The sequence below is a fragment of the Ipomoea triloba genome, chromosome 12 (genome assembly GCF_003576645.1).
Source record: "Ipomoea triloba cultivar NCNSP0323 chromosome 12, ASM357664v1".
NCBI lineage: Eukaryota > Viridiplantae > Streptophyta > Magnoliopsida > Solanales > Convolvulaceae > Ipomoea > Ipomoea triloba.
The window spans coordinates 571,481-597,361 of record NC_044927.1 but is presented as its reverse complement, the minus strand read 5'-3'; the positions used below and the strand labels follow the sequence as shown (position 1 = coordinate 597,361).

The following is a 25,881-nucleotide window of genomic DNA, read 5'->3' as shown; positions in this document are numbered from 1 at the left end:
AAAATAATATATTTTAATTAAAAGGTATTATAATATTACCTTAGACGGTTTTGTATAAGATCTACTACGTATTTATTTGTGAGGGTCATATGTGAGTTCATTCCTTTGATTTATGAGAAAGTTTGCGGCCAGTACAGTATTATCCGAAAATTTATACAGTATAAAACACGTCTTTTGATCTTAATAAGACAAGTATCACGTAAAAATAGATCAGACTAGATTGTCTAGAGTTAACATGTTAAAATTTTTTTTTTAAAAAAAAGTTAATAAATAATTTCAATTTAAATTTAAATTTAAAAATTTGTGATTACTAATTTAATTATCCGACCAATTTCACTAGGTTATACCCAAAAAACTCATTCTAATTTCTACTAGAATGTCAACAAAATTTAACAACGTTGGTGGAACATCTTGAACTTGTGAGAACGGCATCGTTTCATGCTCTTTTTATTTTTATTTTTATTTTTCTTGGGTAGAACGAAAGCAAAACCATGTCGCTGAATCTCAATTGCTTCCTTAATCTGCTGATAAACCCTGTTCTTCTCTACTGGAGAAGATGATATATAGCGCTCAATTTTATCTCTCATAATTTTAAATTAAATTTACAGAAGCGCAGAAAAAATGCGAACTTTAAGAATCCTCTCGTCTTACTTGAAGAATCGTCCCGCAGGCTTCTTCAATCCCCTCAAGCGGTAACACCCTTTGAATCTGTAGATACATAAGTTTATGTCCCTTGCATACCCACCAAGAAAATTTGGGCTATTTCATACTGGTTTTGGTGCTAATTTTGTTGAAATTTTATTGTGCTGAGCTTGATTGCTAGGGTGATTGATGGATGCATTATGAGCAGAATGCTATTCTATGTATTAGGGCTGCTGGGTATTGCTTGTAGTTGTATCTATGGAGAGCTACACCCTTCATTATTGTAGTTGACATTTGATCTTTGATTCAATTCCTTTGTTCTGTATGTCCATTTCCCTTTTTAGGGGTTAAATGAACTTTGATTAAGCTCAATGCTCAGTTAGTTTTCAAGGTTCATTCCACTTTCAGGTGCTGCAAGTTCAACTCACCAATCAGAGCATTGAAAGTTTGGAACTTTATTGTTATTTTTTATTTTTTGAGTGATGAGGGAAATCCGTAGTTACTACCAAGAGTGTGAATTGGGTAAACTCCGCCTTGTTATCCTAACATCAAAAGACCACAATGGGGTAAATTAGCCTAAGTTTTTTATAGCTGACCGACTCAAACCAAGAAGGCCAAAGACCGTTCCTATTGGGAGTCTAACTTGTAACATTGTGGTTACCAAATCAATAGTCTGACCAACTTGGTTGGGTGCACTCTTATGGTGATATGCATCTTTAGTAGCATGAAGGGTTGATTACTTGGTCAAGCTAAGGTGTAAGAATTGGTCTAGTTTTATGGTTCGTGAGAATCTTGTGAGTTTACATATTGAATTTGTTGCTATCTCTTTGAAGATGCGTATTTCTGATAGTCTGAACTTAACATTCTAATGCTAGTCATTGAAGGTCCTTCTTTTGTTAGGAGAGCTGACAATATGAAAATTTTATTATGTTCATTTTGAAATAAGATTATTGTGTATGTATGGCCAATCCAGGAGGTTTCACTCTACCTGCTACATGAGGTCAGGCGATCGGAGAAATGTTCCTGTGGAGAGAAGTGCTCCTGTGGTAGCGGCCTCGTGGAGATCGTATATACTTGTATGGTTCTTTTAATTTCATCCCCTTTTTTGACGCTCACACACACATATCAATGCTCTTTTGTTTACTCTAGTGCTGTGTGAGTTCAAGTGTTTTGGTTCTTCTTTTCTTAAGACTCTTTTCATCTTGATTTTGCTTTTGCAGCCCGGAGCTGTTCTAGGCGGGTTTGGTGGATTGGTGCTTTTCCTTCATTATAATGATGAAAGGAGGGCAATTCCTAAAGGTGCTTTTTGATAAGGCCATTTCATGGTTGCGATTTCTAAAATGGAATATGATACGGAGTATTATTCAACTCAGATACAAAATTTCAATTTGGAATTTGTCAGCATCTTTACATGTTTAGGTTTTAGACATGAAAGAACTCTTTTTGAACATACTGTTGGATGTTATATTGTAAGTTAGACACTAGCGGGATGACATTTTGTAATCTGGTGCTTTCTTCGTCTGATCAGGTCAGGGTGTGAAGTTTGAAAGAAGTTCAATTCAAGGGCCGATTATTGGTGGCCCTTTCAGTTTAATTGGCACGGATGGCCGATTCGTAACAGAACAAAACTTTCTGGGAAATTGGGTTCTTCTCTACTTCGGTTATACTTCGTCTCCCGATGTTGGGCCAGCCGAAGTCCAGAAGATGTCTAAGACAATCAATATACTAGGTAATGTTCACCCGCTTCAAAGTTAAACTTCAAGGTCGGTCCTTTTTCTTTCTTTTCTAAGTTCAATTTCTAATTTCTCCATTCGTATTTACCCTTGTTAACAAGGATCAAAGCAAGATTGTAAGATTCTTCCCGTATTTGTCTCAATCGATCCTCAACGTGATAACCCCTCCCATCTCCGTGCTTATATCAGAGGTGAGATTTTTACTTTTTGCAGCGTTAATGGAAATGAAAAGAGAGAGTGTGGGATCAAGTGATATCATTCTCACATTGGTATTTAATTTCTCCATAATGTCGTGTGTTTCCAACGTTTATCCAGAGATCGACCCAAGCATAGTAGGATTAACTGGGCATGTTACGGCTGTGAGGCAGATGGCACAAGAATATCGAGTGTTCTTTCGGAAGGTTGACGAGGAAGGAGGCGATTATCTCGTTGAATCTTCTGACAACATGTGAGTTTCCCACTAAATCTCGACTTCTTGAAACTTAATTCACAGAATAACGTGTTGTGATCCCGATATATTAGGTACTTGATGAATCCCAACATGGAAGTAGTCAGATCTTTCGGGGTGGAGTACGACGCAGAGGATCTCGCTGAGGCGATCGAAAGAGAGGTGAAGAAAGCTGGAAATCGTCACTCGGGATAGATCATTAACCGGGTAATACTACAGTTCAGTTCTATGTCAACACAACATTTTTTTCTCCTAGTGCACCACTCAATGTTAGCAATAGCACTTCTTAGTTCTTAATCATACAAGGGCAAAGAGAAATTTAAGATTAAACTCAAGTTTTCCGAGTTCGTGTTAACATTCACTTGTGATTATTTGTGTATTAGCGAATTCTTTTTCCCATGTAACTCTCGTTTGATGCAACGACTAAATACTCGCCAATCATATTCTGATCGAGCCAAATTTTCAAAGGCTAAAATTTTTACGTCTCTTCCATGTTGAAGCTTGTAATGTTCTATTTACTTTGATTTACGGGAAAGCCCACAGGCACTACATGAAGGTGAAACTCGCCATTGAAGCATATCCTAAGAGGCTAGGAAGTGGTCAAGATAAGAAAGTGAAAAACAATTGTAGTAGTTAGAGTTGTACCAATCATAGTAAAATTTTGACATTTTATATGATAGTGTTTGAAGAGGACAAGTTATTAGATTATTTAGATAGGATCTTGTCAAATGTAGATTACTATTAATGTTATTGTTTGTGGTTTACACTTTCATTGTTGGTTTGTTCTTGACTTAAAGGTCATGACTGAAGACAACAACAATTTATATCATGAATCAGGGTTTACATATCATTATGAACTATGGATTGAAATAATGAGTATTGAATAAGCCATGAGAGTACAATGAACAGCGTGCCTGCATTAAGTGTGCACTGAATTGTTATGTGGCGGATATTGGTTTTAGTTGTTAGGTTACGATTGACCTCACCCAATGAACTGAAAAATAAGCAAACTTTAATTTTCAGCAAATTCAAGTTGACTTTTAAGTTTTGTTGGCTCACGCATGCCGTGCATTTAAAATTGTTTATTGGAAGAATTGTATTTTTATTTTTTGGCTCTCAATTATTCTTTGTTAGTCATTTCAGTCCATAACATTTTACCATTATAATATACTTCTAAGTTCATATCTTTTTTAAAAAGTTATGTGAGTATATTATAATGACAAAAAGTTAGGAACAAAAATAACTAGTATGGAATAATTAAAGGATTAAAAGTACATTTTCTCTCGATATCAAACCTGATATTATGTGGCTTCCAACGTAGTGATCTAGTGGTTGGCAAGTTATTCGAAGATTGGACTCTCAAAGTTGGATTGGATTTTTTATGCGCATAAGTGTAGCAAGGTATTGAGAGATTGAGCTCTTAGAGTTCGATTAGACTTTTTATGCGCAGAAGTGTACAATTTGGTGTTGAGTTTTGAAATTATATAAACTCAATTTATCTTTTCATGAAAATTGAGACGGATTTATAATGTCTAAGAATTAATTCGGTGAATCTGAAAACTTGGATTATTAAAAAAATGATACTCCGTATTAGGTTTGAATATAAATATATTTTGAGAAAGGCATGGAAAAAGTAAGTTAAAAACCAGCTGGAAGCCATACGTGGGTTTCTCAAAGCACTTACGTGAAGCCCTCATCTGTGTTTTCTTACCTGAAAAAATTTGAAAATCAAAGATTCTCTCCAACACCAAATCATTAGCTAAGAATGGATTATGTCCCACCTCCCTAATTTCCCTCCTCTCAAAATATATTGAGACCCTCCTTTCACCCTTGACTTGGTCTCTTCATTTCCCATACACCCAAACACACACACACACACACACAAATCCAACAAGAACAAGAAAGATGAAATTTTGATGGCCCCCACAACACCCTTTTGAAAAGCAAAGTAATAAAAGGAATATAAAAGTCTTAAAATCTTTTCTGTCTGTATTTATACAAAAAAAATAACAGTTTTAATACATCAATGGTTGACGTAAGCATTATTGACCTTTCAATTTTTAATAAGGTAGACGTCTTGTTCCCTCTCCACGGAAAGCTGTTAAAGTTTGCTACTTTTACACTGCACGTGCAAAGTGTCTGATTGTCAATATAGAGATGAAATTGTAATTTTTAATTTTAAACCATTAAAACCTATGGAAAAACTAAAACCGTCAAAACAGTAACCTCTCAAAAAGAAAAACCAACCCCTCCATCTTGTGAAAATGATAGGGTTAAGATTTGTAATGCAAGTAATTTAGGGTATATTGTTTTCCTTTTATTTTATATATATATATATATTTTTATTTTTTTTTTCACACCATTTTCTTTGTTTCTTGATTGGGCATACAATTAGCCACTCCAAGACTTTTCACATCTCCCTTGGGGGGTGGAGACAAAATTGTCCATTCCCTACAACTCATCTCCTTCCACCTCTGTCTATTTTCAACAACATGAATTGAACAAGTCATTGTACATTAAAAACAATAATTGATTGCTGTTGTTCATTCGTAGGAATGGTTTGTTGTTTCTTTTGTGCATAAGAAGCTTCCTTTTCCTCTATAGTCGTTTTCATACAAATCTGATTTCCATGCAACCAATTTGAAAGCATTCCCATTATTTCCTCTCTGTTTCTTGATTTTCCGACAAAGAGGCCGGAGAGATATGGCGGGTGGGTCGCCGGAAAAAATGGCGGGTTGCGGCCTATTTAATGCGGTTTTCGGCCGCCGGAGCGTTCCCCGGAGATCAACCTCCACCGGCTCACTCCCCGTCGATAAGGACCACCACCATTGCCCCACCAATCTCGCCAGAGCTCCGAGCACCCCGAGCCTTGCCCGTTTCCGGGGAAGCTCCGACGAGCGGTCCATATTGGAAATCGCCACCCCGGACGGCGAGTTTCCGGTGAAAAATCCCCGTCCTGCCCCTAGGGCGTCACAGAACCAGAAAACACAACAACAAAGAGGTCACAACAATGGCAATAAGAATAATCCGGGAAGAAAGGCGGCCGAGGAAATCTCCGACGAGCTGGAAACCATGCTTGCCGATCACCAAGGAACAAAGGGCGAAACCAAATTGCTCCGAGCCTCGTCCAACAACTTCATGCTGTATGGAAATCTGGGCAATTTACGACAACCTGGGAACAACAATAATCCGGTCGAAAACGTCGTTGATCATCTCCCAAGAACCGCCAAGGAAGAACAACAAAAAACTCGGAACGGGAAATACGCGACAAGCGTGATGGGAAACGTGGTGAAAATGTAATGTTTTTCCTATTATTATTATTATTATTAAGAAAAAATGGTCAAATAAGCCCTAAACTTTACCCCTGTCCATTGTTTTGCTATTAAGATGGAAATGTGACGTTCTCCGAAGGCAACTAGAAATGTAGCATTCTTCAAGAGAAGGAGACCATATCCGTTTTTGATCACTTTTCCGGATAAAAGTGACTTTTTTGGTTGCCTTTTCCTGGAAGGCAGTTCTGGCTCAGCCAGTTCAAGCCGATCGCTAGAGCTTAAATGACCGTTATTACAAGTCATTTATAGATTCTTGAGTTTTATTATGTCAATTTGACATGTTAAAGGGTTTAATTAATTTTTTAAAAGTTTAGATGTCTAATTGTAAAGTTTAGTATTCTATTGGACCCTTTTTCCTTATTATTATAACATTAGGATATGTTATGATAATATTAGTCTAACAAAAATCATGAAAACAGGAACGGAGAGAAGGCTGCGGCTGAGCCGTCTCTGTGCAGAGCCATTTCGACGAGAATGGATCCTGAGCAGTTGAAGATTTTGGGCAATGAAGATTACAAGAACGGAAGATTCGCAGAAGCTTTGGCTTTGTACGATGCCGCCATCTCCATTGATCCAAACAAGGCCTCTTATCGCAGCAACAAAAGCGCTGCACTTTCCGCTCTGGGAAGGCTTCTTGAAGCTGTTTTTGAATGCAGAGAAGCCATTCGCATTGAACCCTCTTATCACAGAGCTCACAACCGTCTCGCAACTCTTTATGTCAGGTAATTATCTACCTAGGTTGTACATTAGATAAATTTCATCTTGTGATTGTGATTCTAACTGACAAAGAACTATAAAGAGGTAAATCAACCTTAATTGCACATAGTTAACTGGGGACTGGGGTGTATAGGGATAAAACAGACTAGATTGTCATTGCGTTGTGACCCTAACCAGCAAAGAATCAGAATGAGGTAAACCAATCTAAAATGACGAGTGTATACAGAGTAAGCCAATCTAATTGTCCATAACTAACTGATTCAAATCATCAAGAAGGTTAATAGTTTGCTCCAACTGATATAGAGTAAGTTATTAAACTAACAATCTGACCAATTTAGTTATGATTGCAGGTTAGGAGAGGCAGAAAAGGCTATGTATCATTATAAACAAGCAGGGCATGAAGCTGATCCTGATGTTATAACCAAAGCAAAAAATCTTCAACTTCATCTCAATCGGTGCACTGAGGCCAAAAAGCACAGAGATTGGAACACACTCTTGAAAGAATCCGACCTGGCCATATCGGCTGGGGCGGATTCTGCACCACAGGTTTCGAGATTCAAACTCGAGATCTTTTCCTTTCCCTAATACCAATATTATATTATTACATAGTATTTATGTTTGGGTCACTTTTTTTTTTTTTTTTTTTTTTTTTNTTTTTTTTTTTTTTTTTTTTTTTTTTCCTTGAAAGATATTTGGTTTGAAAGCGGAGTCATTGATGAAGCTGCATAGGTTCGAGGAAGCCGATGAAGCCATGAAAAAAGGTCCGAATTTTGACGTTGATGAATGCACAAAATTTCTGGGGCCGATTGGGAATGCGAGTTTGCTAATCGTACAAGCTCAAGTCGACATGGGCGCCGGCAGGGTGGAGGAGGCGGCGGCGGCGGCGCAGAGAGCGAGCCAGCTGGACGCGAACAGCAAGGAGGTGGGCACGGTGGCGCGTAGAACACGGGCCGTGGCGGCGGCTAGATTAAACGGTAATGAATTGTTTAAGGCGGGAAGGTTTTCAGAGGCGAGTGTGGCTTATGGAGAAGGACTGGAACATGATCCCTATAATGCCGTCTTGTTGTGCAACCGCGCTGCCTGCCGGACGAAATTGGGACAGTACGAGAAAGCGTTGGAGGATTGCAACGCCGCCGTCAACCTCCGGCCGTCGTTCACCAAGGCTAGGTTAAGGAGATCCGACTGTCTCTTTAAGGTACTAATAACATTATATTTCTGCATAAATACATATCAAATAACAATTCAATAATCATGCCCCTAACTAAGTTCGTCAAGACTATTGATTCGGTAATCATAATATCACAACTTATAAGTTTGAATCCTAGTGAAAGATCAGAAATTAATTGGGCTTATTGATTTGAGCAGGTTAGCTATTGTGATAATGATGTACTGTTAAAGTCATAACACTGGATTTTTCAATCATAAATCAATTGAATTTCTTGATTAGAGCATGTTAGCTATTATGATAATGACTGTACTGTTAAGGGCACAATTCGGAATTTTCCGATCAGAAATCAATTGAACTTCTTGATTTGAGCATGCTAGCTATTGTGATAATGACTGTTAGGGTTTCGCCCCGTGCAACATCTGGTAGTAAGGGTTAGGTTCAACTAAATTGGTCAGACTATAGACTTGGTAACCACAATGTTACAAGTTTATCTTTCGGTGAGAAAGATCTATTCGCCTTTTTGGTTTGAATCCGTCAGTCATGAACAACTTATATATGTGGGTATACCTTCTTGTGGTCGTTTACCTCCTAAGATCACAAAATATGATTTACCCAATGCACCATCTCACATAGCGACGGTTGATTTTTCTTCACACCCAAAATAATAATAATAATAACAATAATCTTCAATCAAACTTTGTTAAACAGATGGGAAAATGGGAAGCATGCATGCAAGAATGCGAGGTGTTGATGAAAGAGACACCAGACAATGAAGAGATTGGGAAGATGATGAAGGAAGCTCAGCTTCTGCTTAGAAAACACCATGAAAATGGTAGCAGAGAGGGCGAGAGATCTAAGTGTTGAAGAAGACTGGAAGTTCGTTGTTGATTCTTGCAGGGAAAAGGACAAACTGGAGCAGAAAGATGGGGACGACGACAGAGGAATAAGAATGGATTCCTGGAATGGAATGAAGCAGTAATCAAGAATTGCAGTGTCATTGTTCATGTTGTGGTGCTTCATTTTCTTAGATTGAGATGGTTTGGCTAAATCCCAGGGGAGGTTTAGTGATGAGTTCTTGTTTGTATTGGATGATTTGTTAAACAAATTTTGTGGTGAATATGAATTTAAATTAACCAAATTATATAATACAATATCATTTTTGGTAAACATACACTATATTACCAAAGTCACCGAAAACATTCTAAAGTGTTACTCAATATAGAATTGTGATGAAATACGTNTTTTTTTTTTTTTTTTTTTTTTTTTTCCTTGAAAGATATTTGGTTTGAAAGCGGAGTCATTGATGAAGCTGCATAGGTTCGAGGAAGCCGATGAAGCCATGAAAAAAGGTCCGAATTTTGACGTTGATGAATGCACAAAATTTCTGGGGCCGATTGGGAATGCGAGTTTGCTAATCGTACAAGCTCAAGTCGACATGGGCGCCGGCAGGGTGGAGGAGGCGGCGGCGGCGGCGCAGAGAGCGAGCCAGCTGGACGCGAACAGCAAGGAGGTGGGCACGGTGGCGCGTAGAACACGGGCCGTGGCGGCGGCTAGATTAAACGGTAATGAATTGTTTAAGGCGGGAAGGTTTTCAGAGGCGAGTGTGGCTTATGGAGAAGGACTGGAACATGATCCCTATAATGCCGTCTTGTTGTGCAACCGCGCTGCCTGCCGGACGAAATTGGGACAGTACGAGAAAGCGTTGGAGGATTGCAACGCCGCCGTCAACCTCCGGCCGTCGTTCACCAAGGCTAGGTTAAGGAGATCCGACTGTCTCTTTAAGGTACTAATAACATTATATTTCTGCATAAATACATATCAAATAACAATTCAATAATCATGCCCCTAACTAAGTTCGTCAAGACTATTGATTCGGTAATCATAATATCACAACTTATAAGTTTGAATCCTAGTGAAAGATCAGAAATTAATTGGGCTTATTGATTTGAGCAGGTTAGCTATTGTGATAATGATGTACTGTTAAAGTCATAACACTGGATTTTTCAATCATAAATCAATTGAATTTCTTGATTAGAGCATGTTAGCTATTATGATAATGACTGTACTGTTAAGGGCACAATTCGGAATTTTCCGATCAGAAATCAATTGAACTTCTTGATTTGAGCATGCTAGCTATTGTGATAATGACTGTTAGGGTTTCGCCCCGTGCAACATCTGGTAGTAAGGGTTAGGTTCAACTAAATTGGTCAGACTATAGACTTGGTAACCACAATGTTACAAGTTTATCTTTCGGTGAGAAAGATCTATTCGCCTTTTTGGTTTGAATCCGTCAGTCATGAACAACTTATATATGTGGGTATACCTTCTTGTGGTCGTTTACCTCCTAAGATCACAAAATATGATTTACCCAATGCACCATCTCACATAGCGACGGTTGATTTTTCTTCACACCCAAAATAATAATAATAATAACAATAATCTTCAATCAAACTTTGTTAAACAGATGGGAAAATGGGAAGCATGCATGCAAGAATGCGAGGTGTTGATGAAAGAGACACCAGACAATGAAGAGATTGGGAAGATGATGAAGGAAGCTCAGCTTCTGCTTAGAAAACACCATGAAAATGGTAGCAGAGAGGGCGAGAGATCTAAGTGTTGAAGAAGACTGGAAGTTCGTTGTTGATTCTTGCAGGGAAAAGGACAAACTGGAGCAGAAAGATGGGGACGACGACAGAGGAATAAGAATGGATTCCTGGAATGGAATGAAGCAGTAATCAAGAATTGCAGTGTCATTGTTCATGTTGTGGTGCTTCATTTTCTTAGATTGAGATGGTTTGGCTAAATCCCAGGGGAGGTTTAGTGATGAGTTCTTGTTTGTATTGGATGATTTGTTAAACAAATTTTGTGGTGAATATGAATTTAAATTAACCAAATTATATAATACAATATCATTTTTGGTAAACATACACTATATTACCAAAGTCACCGAAAACATTCTAAAGTGTTACTCAATATAGAATTGTGATGAAATACGTTTATTTATGAAAATATTATCCATTTTTCTTCTTCCAAATACTATGACATTCTCGACTTTATTATTAGTGTTGTCAATTCTCTCCCAGAGTTACCATCTATGCACCTAGGCAAAAATGGTGATATATTAATTGATTTTATATGGCAACATAATTAGCTTATCAGGAAGTGTAAGCAAATAGATAGAGTATGATTCTTATATTAGGAGGGCACATATTTTATTTTTATCAACACATTTTTAGATACTGTAATTTATCTCTCTTATATAATTTGATTTGTACGAAATAAATTACTACACAAAATAAAATTTACTCAGTGTTCATTTGGTGATATATCAACAGAGTAGTCTATGTAGCATAGAGGCCCCTATGATAGAATTTGTCAATTATTAAGTTAAAGGCATGACAAATTATTGGCAAAGTTACTTTTTTGCAGAGCAAAAACAGCACTTTATAATTGAAAATACTTTCCGTCTTAAGTTTCAATTAAAAATTTAAATTGATAGTAACCGTTCATATTTATATATTTATATATATTATGGGTGACAGTTGTGTAATAACAATGATAACCTTTTGAGCCCTGAAGCTGGCAAAAATGGATAATGGCAAATGATCAGAAAGACAAAGAAGATAGGTAAATTAACTTCATTACTACTCAAGTTCAATTTGCTATACAGAAATACCATTCAAATTTTCTTCCTTTACACAAACAAAATATGACTTCAGGAGATCAGACTGAGTACAATGTTACTTACATACTAAGATATCAACTGTACATTATCAACAACACCTAAAACCAGTTTCCGGTTACCTTTGTGTTTCCCTCTTAGGTTAAAAAAAAAAAAAAAAAAAAAACTGCCAACCATGAACAAAGCAAATGGAGATGCATCAGCGCAGGTGAAAGCTGCAACGCGATGAGTCAGTAACATGTCGATTCTCCATTCTTCAAAGCACTCGGGGTAGAAGGAAAGTTCCCAAAGTACCCCACCGAGGCACTTAACGCTTTACTCTTCCTGCAACAAGTTAGGAAACAGCTCTCCCCGCGTCCTCTTGATAATGCTGCTTCAGCTCCTTCCCTGATTTAGTCTGTAACGCAACAAAAAACCACAACCAACTTCACTACAACCGAATTCTTGCTCTTAAGGAGATGATGAAACAAAAGCAACAAGATTGATGCAAAACACAGAATTCCACTCGAGCGAAAGAAACAACACAATTGAATGGGAGAACAAAAGAGTTATATATGCAATGTGTATTAGTTCATCAAATGTCAACTCCGCTACTCTGAATTACATAGTTGGAGAACTCGAAAAAGCACAATCATGCAAACTCTGCAGCCCAGATGAAGATAAGTGTTGGCTATGATGAACATTGGCAGAATATACTGATTAAAACCTTCACATTCCACTCAGTTTACTGACAAAATATTACCATCCATCAGTTTCACCATCAACAAGAGAGACTTAAACAGGGCAAACCCAACTAAATTGGCCAGGCTATTGACGTGGTAATCACAACGTTACAAGTTCGACTCACAAAAGGGGCCGCATATTGGTCTTTTTTTAGTTTGAGCCGGTCAGCTATGAATAACTTAGGTTAGTTTATCTCCTTGTAATCTTTTACAAGTTAAGATCATAAGGTGGGTTTAGACAAGTTTTCCTCATCATCAATAAAAGCAAGAGAGGTAAAACAATGAATTACATGTAAAAACATAGTAAAAGATCCAAACTTTTTTTTTTTTTTTTTTTTTTACAGTACTTGAGACTATAATGTTTCCTGCAAAAACAACAGAGAAATGCAAATGCAGGCACAGTAAAAAGTTAAAAACTTTGTATGATAAGATAAAGATTTTGCAATGGGATTAACACTGAACATAAATTGGTGGCCATTATCATGGATAATTATCCTCATTTCCAGCACGAAATCATGAAATTCTTTCAGGTAGAGGAAATTAAGAATAAAATTGGAGAGCTAGAGAGCTGTAATCGAACCTCGATTATCCGAAAAAGATCTTCGATTGATACGAGGTCTCCTGAAGACCAAGAAGGCGCCTCGTCGTTATCTAGGAAGGTGCAAACACGCGGCGTCTCGAAAAAGGAGAGCGAGAATTGTTTGTTAACTACGCCGACATCGAAATAAATCAAACCGGAGCTAGGGATGTCGACCCGAATGGACTTGGCGGGGAGCCAAAGGAAAAGCTCCTGGGCGGCGACGCCGGAGAGGTCGGAGATCTGGCCGTAGCTTAGGGTTCCGGACACGGTGACGTCATACCAGACAGGGGTCTCGAACTCGGCGGCGCAGGAGTGGGAGAGGCGGAGCTCGAAGCGGCCGGAGACGTTGTCGAGGTAAAAGTCGAGAATGCCCTCCGGAAACAGCCCCATGGGAAGGGCGTAGGCGGAAAGGAGCTGGTAGACTGACGGCGGCGCCGCCGTCGAGGTTTCGTTGAGGTTCGCCGGAGGAAAAGATTGTGCTTTTACGAAGAAGAAGAAGAACATTATGGAGAGAATACAAATTCTGGGGATTTTTATGGAGGAATTGAAATCATGTAACAATGAACCCATAATCATATCGTCTTTTGCCGGATTTCAAAGGATTGGAAAATGGGAATCGATTCGCGTTAGGGTTTTCAAAGTTTCTTCCTTTTTGCTTTGGGCATGGAGAAGATGATATGCTAACCGCCAAACGGTTATTTCATTTCTATTTCTTTCGTTTTCTCTGTCGGGTTCACATTTGACTTCATTACCTTATTGCTTCAAACAAAATAGGGAAATTGCTTTTTTCGTTACGAAAATTGTAAAATTCAATCTCTAAGTGTAACTTATATTTATTTTTTTATTCTAAATTATTATTAATATTGTATATTTTATTCTTAGAGATTGTGAGTTCGAGTTTTAGTAAAGACGATAATAACTCTTTGTGCTTCAGTATATTGAGAAAGCAGACTTTTAATTATAAACTTATCTCATCAAAATAGAACAACAACAACAACTACTCCAATTTGTGAAAGATAAATCTCATACTTATTCAGGGAGACATTCGTTATTTTACCATATCAAATCACCTATAGATATGGAAAGACATTGGGCCTTATATACTCCCAAGGCCCATATCAAGCCCTATCTATAAGCCCAGTAGGCAATAGAACACATTGATACACTCATACAATAAATAATGGGCCACTCTACAGCCCAACAACGCTCAAATCTCAGCGATTATTTGGGAAGAAATCTTCTCACCGTCGCCGGCGGCGAGCCGGGAGCGAACGGAGTAACAGTTATCCACGATAGCAGTGAGCGTGTACGGCGACGTGTCGGTGGCGAGCCACTGCTCGACGGTGAAGAGCTGCTGACTGCAGGCCTGATGGACGCCGGTGACGGTGACCTCGACGTAGTTACAGTACCAGCCGTGATTTTTGCCGGATCCATCGGAGGTTAGGTTCATGTAACAGATCGGAGAGCTCAAGCAGGGACCGCGGCCGCTGAAAATGTCAAGATTACCCCTCTCGAAGTAGTCGTAGCCCTCGCCCATAAGCCCGCCCCACGCCTCCAGGTCGTTGATCCGTACGCCGTAACCGTCGGAGTCGTAGAGAGTCAAGGTGATGATCGAGTCCGTTCCGGCCTTCAAAATCGATCCGGTCCGGACGTACGCCGTGTAAACGCAATCTGGATCCTACAATTCCCCAATCTATCACTGTTCACGCAAAACGGAGATTAATCGACCGGAAAAGGGAGAAAGGAAACTTACCGATCCGGAGATCGAAGAGACGGCGAAGCAGAATAAGAAGACGAGGCCGAAGCAGAGCGAGTTGACCTTGCCTATTGCCATGGCGGATTTACTTTGCTCTGTGTAGTGGTAGACTGGTAGGTATGATAATAACTTAGAAATGATATTTTTAGATGGTGATGTTAGTTGAATGAATGATTAGAGATAGTGTTAATGTTATGGGAAAATAATAAATGCACCGTTGACAAGTGGCAAGTACCTATTTTTTGGGCGGAGAAACAATATCTAGCCGACTAGCCCTAGGCTCCCATACTCCAATCCCACAGAGATAGAAAAAAGGAATTAACTCACATTTGGAAATGAGTGTCTGACCCGTACAAGAAGTCACCCTGATAAAAATGGAAACTCCCACATTGTTGTTGCATCATTAAATGTAATATTTGGCTTGTTATTAACCAAAGTTTTTTTTTTTTTTTAAAAGCGTTATTAACGAGTTAATTCCAATTTTGGTCATAGATTTATAGGTGGTAGTCCACTTTTAGTCCTTTTTTATTAAAACATCCACATTTGGTCCTAGTATTATTATGGCATGACCATTTTTGGTCCTTCGTCAACAAAATCATTGAAATGACGTTAAATACAAGTGCATTTTGATCTTTTGTTTAATAAAGTGGGTTGATCCGCTGTACTTTTATGTTTACTTTTTTTAAAAAAATCCTTATTTGAAGATCGAAATGCACTTGTATTTATGCGAATTTAAACAATTTTATTGATAAAGGACCAAAAATAGTCATGTCATAATAATACTAGGACCAAAATGAGATTTTTTGAAAAAAATGGACTAAAAATGGAATGACACCTATAAATCTAGGACTAAAAATAGAATTAACTCCGTTATTAACCAAAGTTATCAAGTGAAAGTTATATACTTTTTAAGCCTTACCGACAGTATCTGTATAGTATAGTCTTTTAGTTTGACTTATTAATTAATTCATGCTCATTACTTTGCTAGTCGCTGCAAGTGTTTGATTTGAAACAAATCAATGACTAAACAATGGTGTCAAAGACCTTCTGGTCTAGTGGCACCCGGTTGCACCTCTACATGAGAGGGTTGAGTTGGTTGAACCCCCACATGGGAAGGGTGAGTTTTACCTTCATCAGTGTGAGAAATTAGCTATGAACAGATACTACATTGTAACATAGTCAATAATACTAAAAAAAAAAGAAGAGAAGTATGAATTTGATACTGATGAGAATACCAATATACATGCATTTGGATGTTTGTCAGCCGGTTAAAGAACACTCTATGTGATTTACCTTTTCCATTCGTCTTTGGGTAGAACCTGTGTAGGGAAGATAAATCAAAAAATATATCTCAATCGCAATGCAAATCAGTGCTTGAAGCTTAATAATTGACATCGTAAATTTTTGTTATGATTATGAAATTATGATAAAAACTTTGAAAATATTACTTTTACTAAATTGATCGCGAGTAGAGATGATATGCTTGGCGGAGAGATCAATAACATGAATGTCCAAATCGAAATCACCAAAGTACATCGAAAATTATATAAATTGATTGTAACAAAATTTACTTCATATGTCGGCACATAGTTTTTCCTCAAAAAAAAAATAATAATAATAAAATAAAATGTCGGCACATAGTGGCGGACTGCACGTGAGTGTTCCTTCATGACAGGACCACGTTTTTCACGACCAATATTAATAAACAACGCAATGATTACGCGGCCTTGGGCCTTGTTTGCTCCCAAGGCCCATATTGTGCCCTACTATAGCCCAAAATCAAAAGCCCATTACAACATCGATACAGGGAAACAAATCGTCTTCTCAAACCACGGCAATTACAGGGGAAGAAATCGTCGTCTTCTCACCGTCGACGGCGGCTAGCCGGGAGCGATCATAGTAACAGTTGTCTACGACCGCGGTGAGCGAGTAGGGCGACGCGTCAGTGGCGAGCCACTGCTCGACGGTGAAGAGCTGCTGGTTGCAGGCCTGGTGGACGCCGGTAACGGTGACCTCGACGTAGTTACAGTACCAGCCGTGGTGCGGTCCGGTTCCGTCGGAGGTGAGGTTCATGGAGCAGATCGGAGAACTCAAGCAGGGGCCGCGGCCGCTGAAAATGTCGAGATTACCCCTCTCGAAGTAGTCGTAGCCCTCGCCCATAAGCCCGCCCCACGCCTCCAGGTTGTTGATCCGTACACCGTAACCGTCGGCATCGTAGAGAGTCAAACTGATGATCGAGTCCGTTCCGCCCTTCCAAACGGTTCCGGTTCGGATGTACGCCGTGTAGACGCAATCTGCATCATCCTACAGATCTCCGATCTGTCACTGTTGCTTCACGCTAAACGGAGATTAATCAAATTGACCGGAAAAGGAAGGAACTTACCGATCCGGATATGGAAGAGACGGCGGAGCAGAGTGAGAAGAAGAGGACGAAGCAGAGACGGTTGAGCTTGCCCATTTCCATGGCGGATTTCGTCTCCTTTGTGTAGCGTGGCGGACTGGTAGGTATGAATGTATGATTAGAACTGTGCGATAGATTATTATGGGAAAATTTTAAATGCAGCGTTGAGCCGTTGACAAGTGGCAACAGCATATTCTTCTACGTATTCAGGAATTCCTTAGCCTTATTGGCCGGTAATGAATTAATTAAGTGAATAAATTTATGATAAAGACGTAATGTTACATTTTTAATGCTTTTGGTAAATAACGAGAGACTAGGCCTCGGTTTAGTGGATCCTTCAAGTGGCAGTTTCACTCGTGTATGCCAGAATAAGCTTAACCAAATATTTCAGGGTGCTCTAAGAATGTTACGTTATTTCCTAATTTCCAATCTGTCCCATATATGTTGACAGGAAAATCAAGTTCCAATCACAATATTAGAGTTTAGCTCCACAATGATCTCATGATGGAGTTGTAAATCCTCCATAGGCATCATAATTTTGATACCAAATTGAAGCATGTGATCCATGTTGAATTACATATTTATATTTATATATTATTTATTTATGGCGAACGAGAGTGACAAGGTTTGATACAAATAAATGAGTAATGAATAATGATGATACCCATACACGGCCAGGAACAGCTGGGCGCTTATATGCATTACGAATGCATTGTTTCAATATTTGGGCCTTCCAGTCCAGGCCTATTTCCCATGCTCCATCTTTTAGATTGGACAATTATAACCGTGGAGTCCACATCGCAAGATAAACAATTAATAATTGTTCATTTTTAATGTTAAAATGAAAAAAATTTTAAAATATTATATTAAAAATGAACATATATATTAGTAATCTAACTTGCAATGGTTGGTTTAAATTGATATTTCATTCACACGAGTGTTTTCACTAATGGGCCGATGGCCCACTAACCACACATTTAGTTTTAGCTCCAGACCATCTCATATCAGGCCAAGCCCGCTGGTTAAGCGGGGGCGAGCTAAAATGTCCACCAAAATATCAAAAGTTGCTCCGCTTTTTTTGCGGGACGGGACGGGACGGGCTAAGCCCATTTTGACGGTCTAATTACGCATAACTTTTTTTTGGAATGTCCACGGACTAATCCCCGCTCGCACCGGACCGGCCCAACTAAGGGGCAAAATACTGGCCATATTGGTCGTACTAAGCCACTCACGCCAACCAAGCTGGTTATTACGCATAACCTTTAATTTAACCGGGTTATCACCCAAAGAATATATTATATAGCTGTCAAAAGTCAAGCTTATGGAAAATCTTGCAATAAGTCTCAACAGAAAATAATTTTCCTTAACAAACGACAAGGCAACAACCTCTACACCGGATTGTGTGAGGTCCAACCCCGACCACATGGAAATATAATTGCTCACACCTACTAATTCTGCCACTACATCCACAAAATTATAAAGAACACAAACATGGATAAAACAAGAAAAGAAATGGATGCAAATTAATTATCATTTTCATTCACAAACGACAATGCCAAAACTCTCAGCTCATTCAAACGTACGTGTCGAATGGCCGTGGTTCTGAGATGATCTATCCGACCAACCACTCAGAAGTCCTTCTCATTTTGTTCCCCAGAGTATTTGCATCTTGCTCTACATGTTCTTCCATGTGAGTTCAAACTTTTTTTGTGTGTATTTACATATAGAAAGATTTCAAAAGTTTGATATTTCATATTTACATGTCAAAGAAAGGAAATATGATCGAAACACTTAGACGTAGCTCAATTGGTATGGTTCTCGAGTAACAAATTGCATCAAAGGACGCATAATTAAATCATGGCAGTTATAGTGTGAAAGTTTCATCCACTTAGGGGTGACTCCTCCCACTTAATAGGCTACTAAGTGAGAGTGATTTAACCGATTTACAATTCTTGTAGAGTTAAGATGTGAGTTTCGAGACAATAAATTTTACTTTTTAGACACACAAGAAAGGAAATAAGAATCAATTTTAGAAAAAAATAATTTTTTTTCACCTATATGATATGGTCAAAATAGTAATGAATTGAACTTAACCTCCTTTTGTTTTGTTTAAAAAAAAGTAATAAAAATCATTCAACTAAAACTATTATATTTTTGTTAAAGATCATAATATGTATCACGTCTTACATGTGTTTTTTGTATTCACTTGTAGATGGATAATATTTTTCACTTTTGTAATAATGAGATTTTTTTGGTCACTTTAGTATTTTAACAGTCTTTTAACTATTCTTTTCTCTGAAAAATTATTTGTGACAACTAGTGAGAACGGACACGCATTTGATTCGGCCATTGCAATTATTGAGGGAGTTGATTTGATATATTGGCATGGTTGAATTAAGTGACAAAAAAGTGTACTTTCTCAAGTTCTTTCTTGAGTTATTCACTACATACATCTCATCAATAATTGAAGTTAGGAATAAACCAATAAAAAAGAAAATTAATAGGCAGCAATTATAGGTGAGTATATATCAAGTGGAGTCCATCTCTCCACGTTCGAGGGAACCGAGGTTGGCAATTAATTAACCTTAATTATATTAGCAGCAGCTTACATTGGTGGCACGTTGTTGTTCTCATTCGCCAACCCATGTGGTTTTCTTCAACCAAAGACGAAACACAATCCTTTGTAAGTGGGATTCCAACTCCTCTTTCCAACCATGGATTCCCTACATCCTTGTGGTGTGTTTCCCTTTCCCACACCTAACCAAAACTAAAGTTTGACAAATCATGCTACCTTATTAGCTTCTTTGTTTTCTTCCTCAATTCATATTAAAAACCAAACTAAAGTTGACTAATTAGGAACAACTTGGGTTTGAGATTCTTCAAATCTAAGTACCCCAATGGCCAAGTTGTAATCTCTCTTCACCCTTCTTTAGTTTGTGGACAGTTTTCAATAGCGATGGATAGATAGATAGATAGATAGATCCATTTAGATGTAAGAGTATTGATAACGAATCGATTTGATTATAATAGTTTGAACGAATCAAAAGCAGTTACGGTTGAAATTGTTGGTGAGAGATCTCAAAAGCAAGTTGAGATCCACGTATTGTTAATACAAGATAGCTTGCTCTACCTAGGATGGGCCATGGGTCACGAGCCCCGCCTTGCCTATATAGTCGAATAGTTTTCCAGTATCGCTTACGAAACGCGCCAAGCCAAACCTCAAAACTCCGACTAGTTGCTAAGAGGAGGATTCGATCGGTCAGGCTAGGGTGTCATTGATCAGCTACGCTTTTAAACCCCATTCATCATATAACTTTTGATAAATAGTAGACGTTTGATCTTGATAATTAGTTATGCTGCACATCTAGCTTTGTTGTGAAGGTTGGCAAGTGTTGGAGCTTATTCTTTTGACGATCTTCTTGACGTACAAAAATTAAAATTAGATTCTTGAGTTGGGTTTGATTTAATTTCTAACTAGAATTTGACCCTAAGGTCAAAGGTTACAATTCAAAGTCTTTATTTAATAGAATTTGACATGGATTCGCCAAGACATTGCGTAATGTTAAAAAAAAAAGAGAGAGAGAGACTTCAACCAGTAACTAGTATAGACTTCTTCGATACTATTTGAGAAATCAGAGAAAAATCTTGATCTAAATTATTATTATTATTATTATTATTATTATTATTATTATTATTATTATTATTATTATGTTGCTTTCATATATTAAGACATAATTGTCACAATCGAGTCAAATTCAAAGAGAAAAGAATATTATTTTCGTACATTTGTTAGTTGTTACGTGTATTTTACTGTTGAATAACATGCTTACAGCTAGGATGTTGATTAAACTAATTGTCTAGATCCATGTAATTAATTACATACTATATTAATAATTTCATGAAAAGAATCAACAACAATTTTTATATTGATGGTGGTTATGTCTTGTTGGAATCATGGAATGTCAGTCAAGTACTAATGCAATTAATATATCTTTGTTGCTTTCTTACCCACAAAGCTAGATTAGTGGTTTAATTAAGAGTTCTATACTTCTATTACATGTATTTTCTATTTTTACTATTTTATTTTTACTTTCTGATATGACAATTAATAATTAATTATTTTTATCTTAATGAAAATGTTAACATTAAAAATTAGTTATCTTTATCTTAATGAAAATGTTAACATTAAAATTGTGTGAGACGAAGTAAGAATTGGGAGGAGTAATATTTTTCGTGGTTTAGGAGTATATTGATTGTACATTAACCAATTAAATAACCCTACGAAGAAATGTTTCCTAAGTACTAAAAACATTATATAATTCGTGTTTTGTTGTCTGACAACAAGGATGCTTGTAGATCCGCAGCATACAATAGAGGAGGTAAAGTATTCTTGAAAACACAAATACAAATCTTAATTAGCTAATTAGCCGCAAGTAATTATTTAATTTGATTTTTAAAAAAAAGTTTAGATTTAAATCTTGTTAATAACGTATCCGATATTAGAAAGAGTATATTTCTTATGAGATTATACAAAAGAGTTAATTCTATTTTATGTCTTTCGACTATTATATTATACGTTTCAACTTTAATATACAAACGAGTATATTAATTAGGGTATAATGTAATTAGTAGCTTTTCTCCTTTAGCATAAAAGGTTGCCCGATCGAAATAATCGGTCTGGACATTAAGGTTGGGAGTTCCAACCTGGGTTTAGGGTAGATTGTGTAATCAATAACCATAAATGAATGCGTTCATTATCTATCGGCTTAGGTTGGATCGAAACCAGATCGGATCGGATGTGTTCAGAAAATGTTCTTTATGATATACAGAGTATAAACAGGTATATGGTTATATGCTCGAGTGATATCTCCTATCAGACGGGAAGTAGTAAACTTCTAGCTTAATATTTAGCCATCACATTATTAATAGTTCAACTGCTAAATTTCTAAAACTAACAAATAATACGAAATCGGGTGTAAACCTTTTCTTAATAATGAATATTAACGAATCATTTTTAAATAAGATTGATAAAAAGTTCACTTTCTCAAATTCAAAGAACCAAAGAATTAGGAGTTAGGACAGTATTCAGTAGTGTCATTGTCTACTAACATTAGTTGCCATTATTGTTTGCTTTTGAGATAGTTTTTGTTATGAACTACAATATAAATATCATCATCATTATATTCCATTAGGCAATAATACACTTTAGTTTGCAAGTTGCAATAAATGTTGGCCGAGAAATTATAGTAAAAACCATAGATTAACATTCTTTCCCTTTTCTTGAAAAAGACAAGCACAACTTGCCATCCACTTGGACAAGATTGCCTGCTGAAATTACAACTTGCTCCCTTGTGTAGAGCTTGTTGGGTAGTGAATGTACAGGGCCTTTACAGTCCAGATAAAAAGAAAAGGCCTCTATTGCCATTTGCCAACACTAAATCAATTACCTCCTATAACTAGGAAACCCGCAATTGTTACCCGAAGATCAGATATGAATAAACCTCATTTTGTAACATTAACCAGTCGTAGGGAGGTAAATCAACCTATCTTATCTATACCCTACTGGCTCAAATAAGAAGGCAATAGTACTAAATTAATTACTAGGTACTAATAAAGGTATCTTAGTTTTATAATGCTTTTATCTCCTCCAGTTGTCTTCTCAGCCTGGACTGCCTCCTTAGGGACAACCTTTTCCACTCCACTAAACGTCGCAAGAAAACCATAACCTGAAACAAAAAAGTTAGTCACACGGTTAGGAACATGACAACATGAAACATGGGTGTTTTCAATGACCAGAAAGGGACATAAAAAATGTGATTTGCTTGACAATTTCACCTAACTAAGTAATCTTTGACTGAGCCGTCAAGAACCAATAATAAGATATTATCTTGTATAGTAAAACAAAACATACATAAAACTAATTTTTAAGTAGGGCATGGTTACCTCAGATGGTTCTTGTAAAGAGTATGAGGCCTGAGTGTCTTTTGGAAGTTTGGAGACTAGGATGCCAAATCCTTGTCCAATTTCTCTCAAGACCTAATAAAAAATTACTCAAGGATTAGCTAGTATACTAAAAAGATTATGATTTTTGGAAAGAATATAATATAGGTGAAAATGGGTATAGTAGTATAGTACATACCTTAAACGCATCCTCGTCGGTTCTGTCATCTCCGATGTACACCGGAAAAACATCGGTGGAGTTAGCGTAGCCTGAAAAACAAGATTCAAACAAACACTACCCAAATTTAGGATCTTGACAACGTTGAAGGATTCGGCAAAAACACTACTTTTAACTGGATCAACGACTTACCCAGGGACTCAAGCAAAAACTCAAGAGCTTTCCCTTTGTCCCATTCAATGATGGGACGAATTTCCAACACTTTCCTTCCTTGGGTTAATCGAAGTTTGGGATATTCTTTCAGCACAGACCGCACTTGTTGAGCCAACTCCCCCCATTTCTGCAACGTGCATCACAAAACATCATTAGAACACTACACTAAATTCATCAGTTTTTTTTGGACTGGCAAAAAAAACTCGCAATCACTATTTAAGGTAGAGTGGTATGTTTTACCAGTTCATCTACGCAGCGAAAGTGCACGGAGACGCAGAATTTGTTGTTCTCCACCTTAACGCCGGGAGTGGAACTGGTTTGTTGGAGGAGGGTTTTGTAAACCTTGTCGATCATGGGAAGAAACTCGCTGGCGGGTTGGAAAAGAACATCTTCCTCGGCACCCTATTAGAAAAAAAACATTATTAATTATTATCAGAAACATGATTCCCAGAAAATGAGGATATTAAGGTTTGGATTCGAAGCAGCTTTACTTACTTTCTTGTATTTGGAGCCTCTTGAAGGGCCTTTAATATCCATGCCATGGCTGCCGGCGTAGTAGAGCTCCGCCAGGCGAACGAAGCTGTAAACTTTGTCTCTGCAACGGCCGCTGACGATGGCCGTGGGGAAATACGTGGCCAGCTTTCTAACCGTTGATCTCATCGGATCCGACATGAAGGCGGAATCGGGGTCGTCCACGATTGGGGAGAGCGTGCCGTCGTAGTCAAGAAACATGACGATGTTTTTTCCCTTTGATGCCTTGATGATCTGCTCGAACATGTCTAGAGCTGAGGGATGGTGCATCTGTTTCATCGCACATGCAGAGAGAGTAAGAGAGGGTCATTTTAGTAATTTTAAGTTTCCCGGCCGCCGGAATTGGGGCCGGAGAGACAGGTTAATTACTTGCACACAAAAGAAGAAACCCAACAGAATATAAAAAAAGTAAGTCATGCTTGCTATTGTCTCTAAGCTCTCACACTATAAATTGTTACCTACAATTTTTATGGAGTTGAACACAGAAGTTAATTTATGGTATTTTTTCTGAAATTTCATTTATGTGATCAGTTGAGCTGTGCATGCGGGCAAGTTAGTTAGTTACTTACCATCCATGTTTGATGGTCGTCGGAGAGAGGGGTGGATTTTTGAGTTGGAGAAGAAGCTCTCATTGAGTCAACCCACGAGCTGACCTTAGCGCCGCCATTGACGTCGAGGTTCTGGAGGAGCTCCTTGCTGGATGTAATATCGAAGTTAATATACCCGCCGGGGACGATCGGCGGTTTATGCCCGGCCGCCGGAAACCGGTTGGAATTTGACACCGCCATCACATTGTTCCTCGTCATTTTCGTTTACCAACCTACAAAAAAACCGTCAAACAAAACATTTAACAACCACCCAAAGAATCTCCCTTCCTCCATAAATCGAGAAAACATCAAAAAAAAATCCAAACCTCGTAAACAGACAAAATTCTGGCGTTCAAGAAAAAGCAAACGAAACAGATCAGAATGCTCTGTTCCCCTCAAAAAGGACTGAGAAAATGGGGTTTTGTTCTATTTCCCAAAACAAAAAGAACCAAACTGTAATACCCAATAGGCTTGCTTCTAATGCTTCTCCAAAGACACAGAGATTTTGAGAGAGAGAAAGAGAGAGAGAGAGAGACAGAGATGGTGGGAGAGAGACGAGGTTGTTTGGTTGATTTTATAGTTGTAAACCGGACACTAACTGACGAGGAAAAAGGAAAATAATTCCCTCCTTCCTTTCTAACTTCCGGATGTGGGGCCCTAGGGGGGAGTGTAGGACCCACACACAGCATCCTGGAGAGGCTCCACGGCTTCACCACGAATAATGTCCCCACCCCCCACCATAAATAACTTTTATTTGCCTATTGGGAGGCATCCTATCATTTTCCTTTTAATTTTCCCTTCCTACCAAGTACACATCCCAAGCTACTTTGATGTAAATTGTTGTCGTATATTGTCTAGTGAGAAGAAAAATTTGATGAGAGTGTGAACGAAATAATTTTTTCCCTCTAATAGTTTGCAAGCTAAATATATCATACTGAGAAGATCTTTTTCCTGTGTAATAGCTTACAAGTTAAGACATCGTATTGATCGAGAAAGTCTTTTTTTTCGTGTAATAGTTTGCAAGCTAAGTACAACGTAATGAGAAAGTCTTTTTTCCGTGTAATAGTTTGCAAGTTAATTAAGTACATCGTACTAAGAAGGTATTTTTCCCGTGTAATAGTTTGCAAGATAAGTACATCGTACTGAGAAGGTTTGGTTTGGTTGGCTCAACTGAGGACAGTTGGACTGTTGATAAAATATGCTTATGTGTAATAGCTAGCTTATAGATCAAATAAATTGCACTAGAAAGAC

The 25,881-nt window shown here is 37.9% G+C and overlaps 7 protein-coding genes across 7 annotated transcripts; 3 read left to right on the top strand and 4 right to left on the bottom strand.

Annotated features, from left to right (window-relative positions):
• Nucleotides 1–490: 490 nt before the first annotated feature.
• Nucleotides 491–3,308, top strand: LOC115997901 (protein SCO1 homolog 2, mitochondrial). Its single transcript, XM_031237319.1, has 7 exons — nucleotides 491–692; nucleotides 1,616–1,718; nucleotides 1,863–1,941; nucleotides 2,171–2,371; nucleotides 2,477–2,566; nucleotides 2,691–2,823; nucleotides 2,898–3,308. Exons 1-7 carry the CDS (start codon nucleotides 622–624, stop codon nucleotides 3,016–3,018), a joined length of 798 nt encoding a protein of 265 aa, XP_031093179.1. The 5' UTR covers nucleotides 491–621; the 3' UTR covers nucleotides 3,019–3,308.
• A 1,906-nt stretch (nucleotides 3,309–5,214) lies between these two features.
• LOC115997900 (TPR repeat-containing thioredoxin TTL4-like) lies at nucleotides 5,215–9,211 on the top strand. Its single transcript, XM_031237318.1, has 5 exons — nucleotides 5,215–6,119; nucleotides 6,575–6,877; nucleotides 7,223–7,418; nucleotides 7,561–8,067; nucleotides 8,749–9,211. Exons 1-5 carry the CDS (start codon nucleotides 5,527–5,529, stop codon nucleotides 8,902–8,904), a joined length of 1,755 nt encoding a protein of 584 aa, XP_031093178.1. The 5' UTR covers nucleotides 5,215–5,526; the 3' UTR covers nucleotides 8,905–9,211.
• Nucleotides 9,212–9,323: 112 nt separating this feature from the next.
• Nucleotides 9,324–10,967, top strand: LOC116000202 (TPR repeat-containing thioredoxin TTL4-like). Its single transcript, XM_031240234.1, has 2 exons — nucleotides 9,324–9,823; nucleotides 10,505–10,967. Exons 1-2 carry the CDS (start codon nucleotides 9,344–9,346, stop codon nucleotides 10,658–10,660), a joined length of 636 nt encoding a protein of 211 aa, XP_031096094.1. The 5' UTR covers nucleotides 9,324–9,343; the 3' UTR covers nucleotides 10,661–10,967.
• A 684-nt stretch (nucleotides 10,968–11,651) lies between these two features.
• Nucleotides 11,652–13,891, bottom strand: LOC115999976. Its single transcript, XM_031239959.1, has 2 exons — nucleotides 13,025–13,891; nucleotides 11,652–12,119 (listed from the first exon to the last, which is right to left on the bottom strand). The coding sequence occupies exons 1-2, from the start codon at nucleotides 13,598–13,600 to the stop codon at nucleotides 12,057–12,059; spliced, it is 639 nt and encodes a 212-aa protein (XP_031095819.1). The 5' UTR covers nucleotides 13,601–13,891; the 3' UTR covers nucleotides 11,652–12,056.
• A 139-nt stretch (nucleotides 13,892–14,030) lies between these two features.
• On the bottom strand, nucleotides 14,031–14,987 carry LOC115999977 (PLAT domain-containing protein 3-like). Its single transcript, XM_031239960.1, has 2 exons — nucleotides 14,778–14,987; nucleotides 14,031–14,702 (listed from the first exon to the last, which is right to left on the bottom strand). Exons 1-2 carry the CDS (start codon nucleotides 14,856–14,858, stop codon nucleotides 14,232–14,234), a joined length of 552 nt encoding a protein of 183 aa, XP_031095820.1. The 5' UTR covers nucleotides 14,859–14,987; the 3' UTR covers nucleotides 14,031–14,231.
• A 1,303-nt stretch (nucleotides 14,988–16,290) lies between these two features.
• LOC115998389 (PLAT domain-containing protein 3-like) lies at nucleotides 16,291–17,335 on the bottom strand. Its single transcript, XM_031237960.1, has 2 exons — nucleotides 17,164–17,335; nucleotides 16,291–17,084 (listed from the first exon to the last, which is right to left on the bottom strand). The coding sequence occupies exons 1-2, from the start codon at nucleotides 17,242–17,244 to the stop codon at nucleotides 16,605–16,607; spliced, it is 561 nt and encodes a 186-aa protein (XP_031093820.1). The 5' UTR covers nucleotides 17,245–17,335; the 3' UTR covers nucleotides 16,291–16,604.
• A 5,087-nt stretch (nucleotides 17,336–22,422) lies between these two features.
• Nucleotides 22,423–25,183, bottom strand: LOC116000394 (probable trehalose-phosphate phosphatase H). Its single transcript, XM_031240474.1, has 8 exons — nucleotides 24,957–25,183; nucleotides 24,613–24,863; nucleotides 24,008–24,313; nucleotides 23,753–23,914; nucleotides 23,492–23,639; nucleotides 23,321–23,391; nucleotides 23,125–23,217; nucleotides 22,423–22,907 (listed from the first exon to the last, which is right to left on the bottom strand). Exons 2-8 carry the CDS (start codon nucleotides 24,847–24,849, stop codon nucleotides 22,809–22,811), a joined length of 1,116 nt encoding a protein of 371 aa, XP_031096334.1. The 5' UTR covers nucleotides 24,850–24,863; nucleotides 24,957–25,183; the 3' UTR covers nucleotides 22,423–22,808.
• Nucleotides 25,184–25,881: the final 698 nt, after the last annotated feature.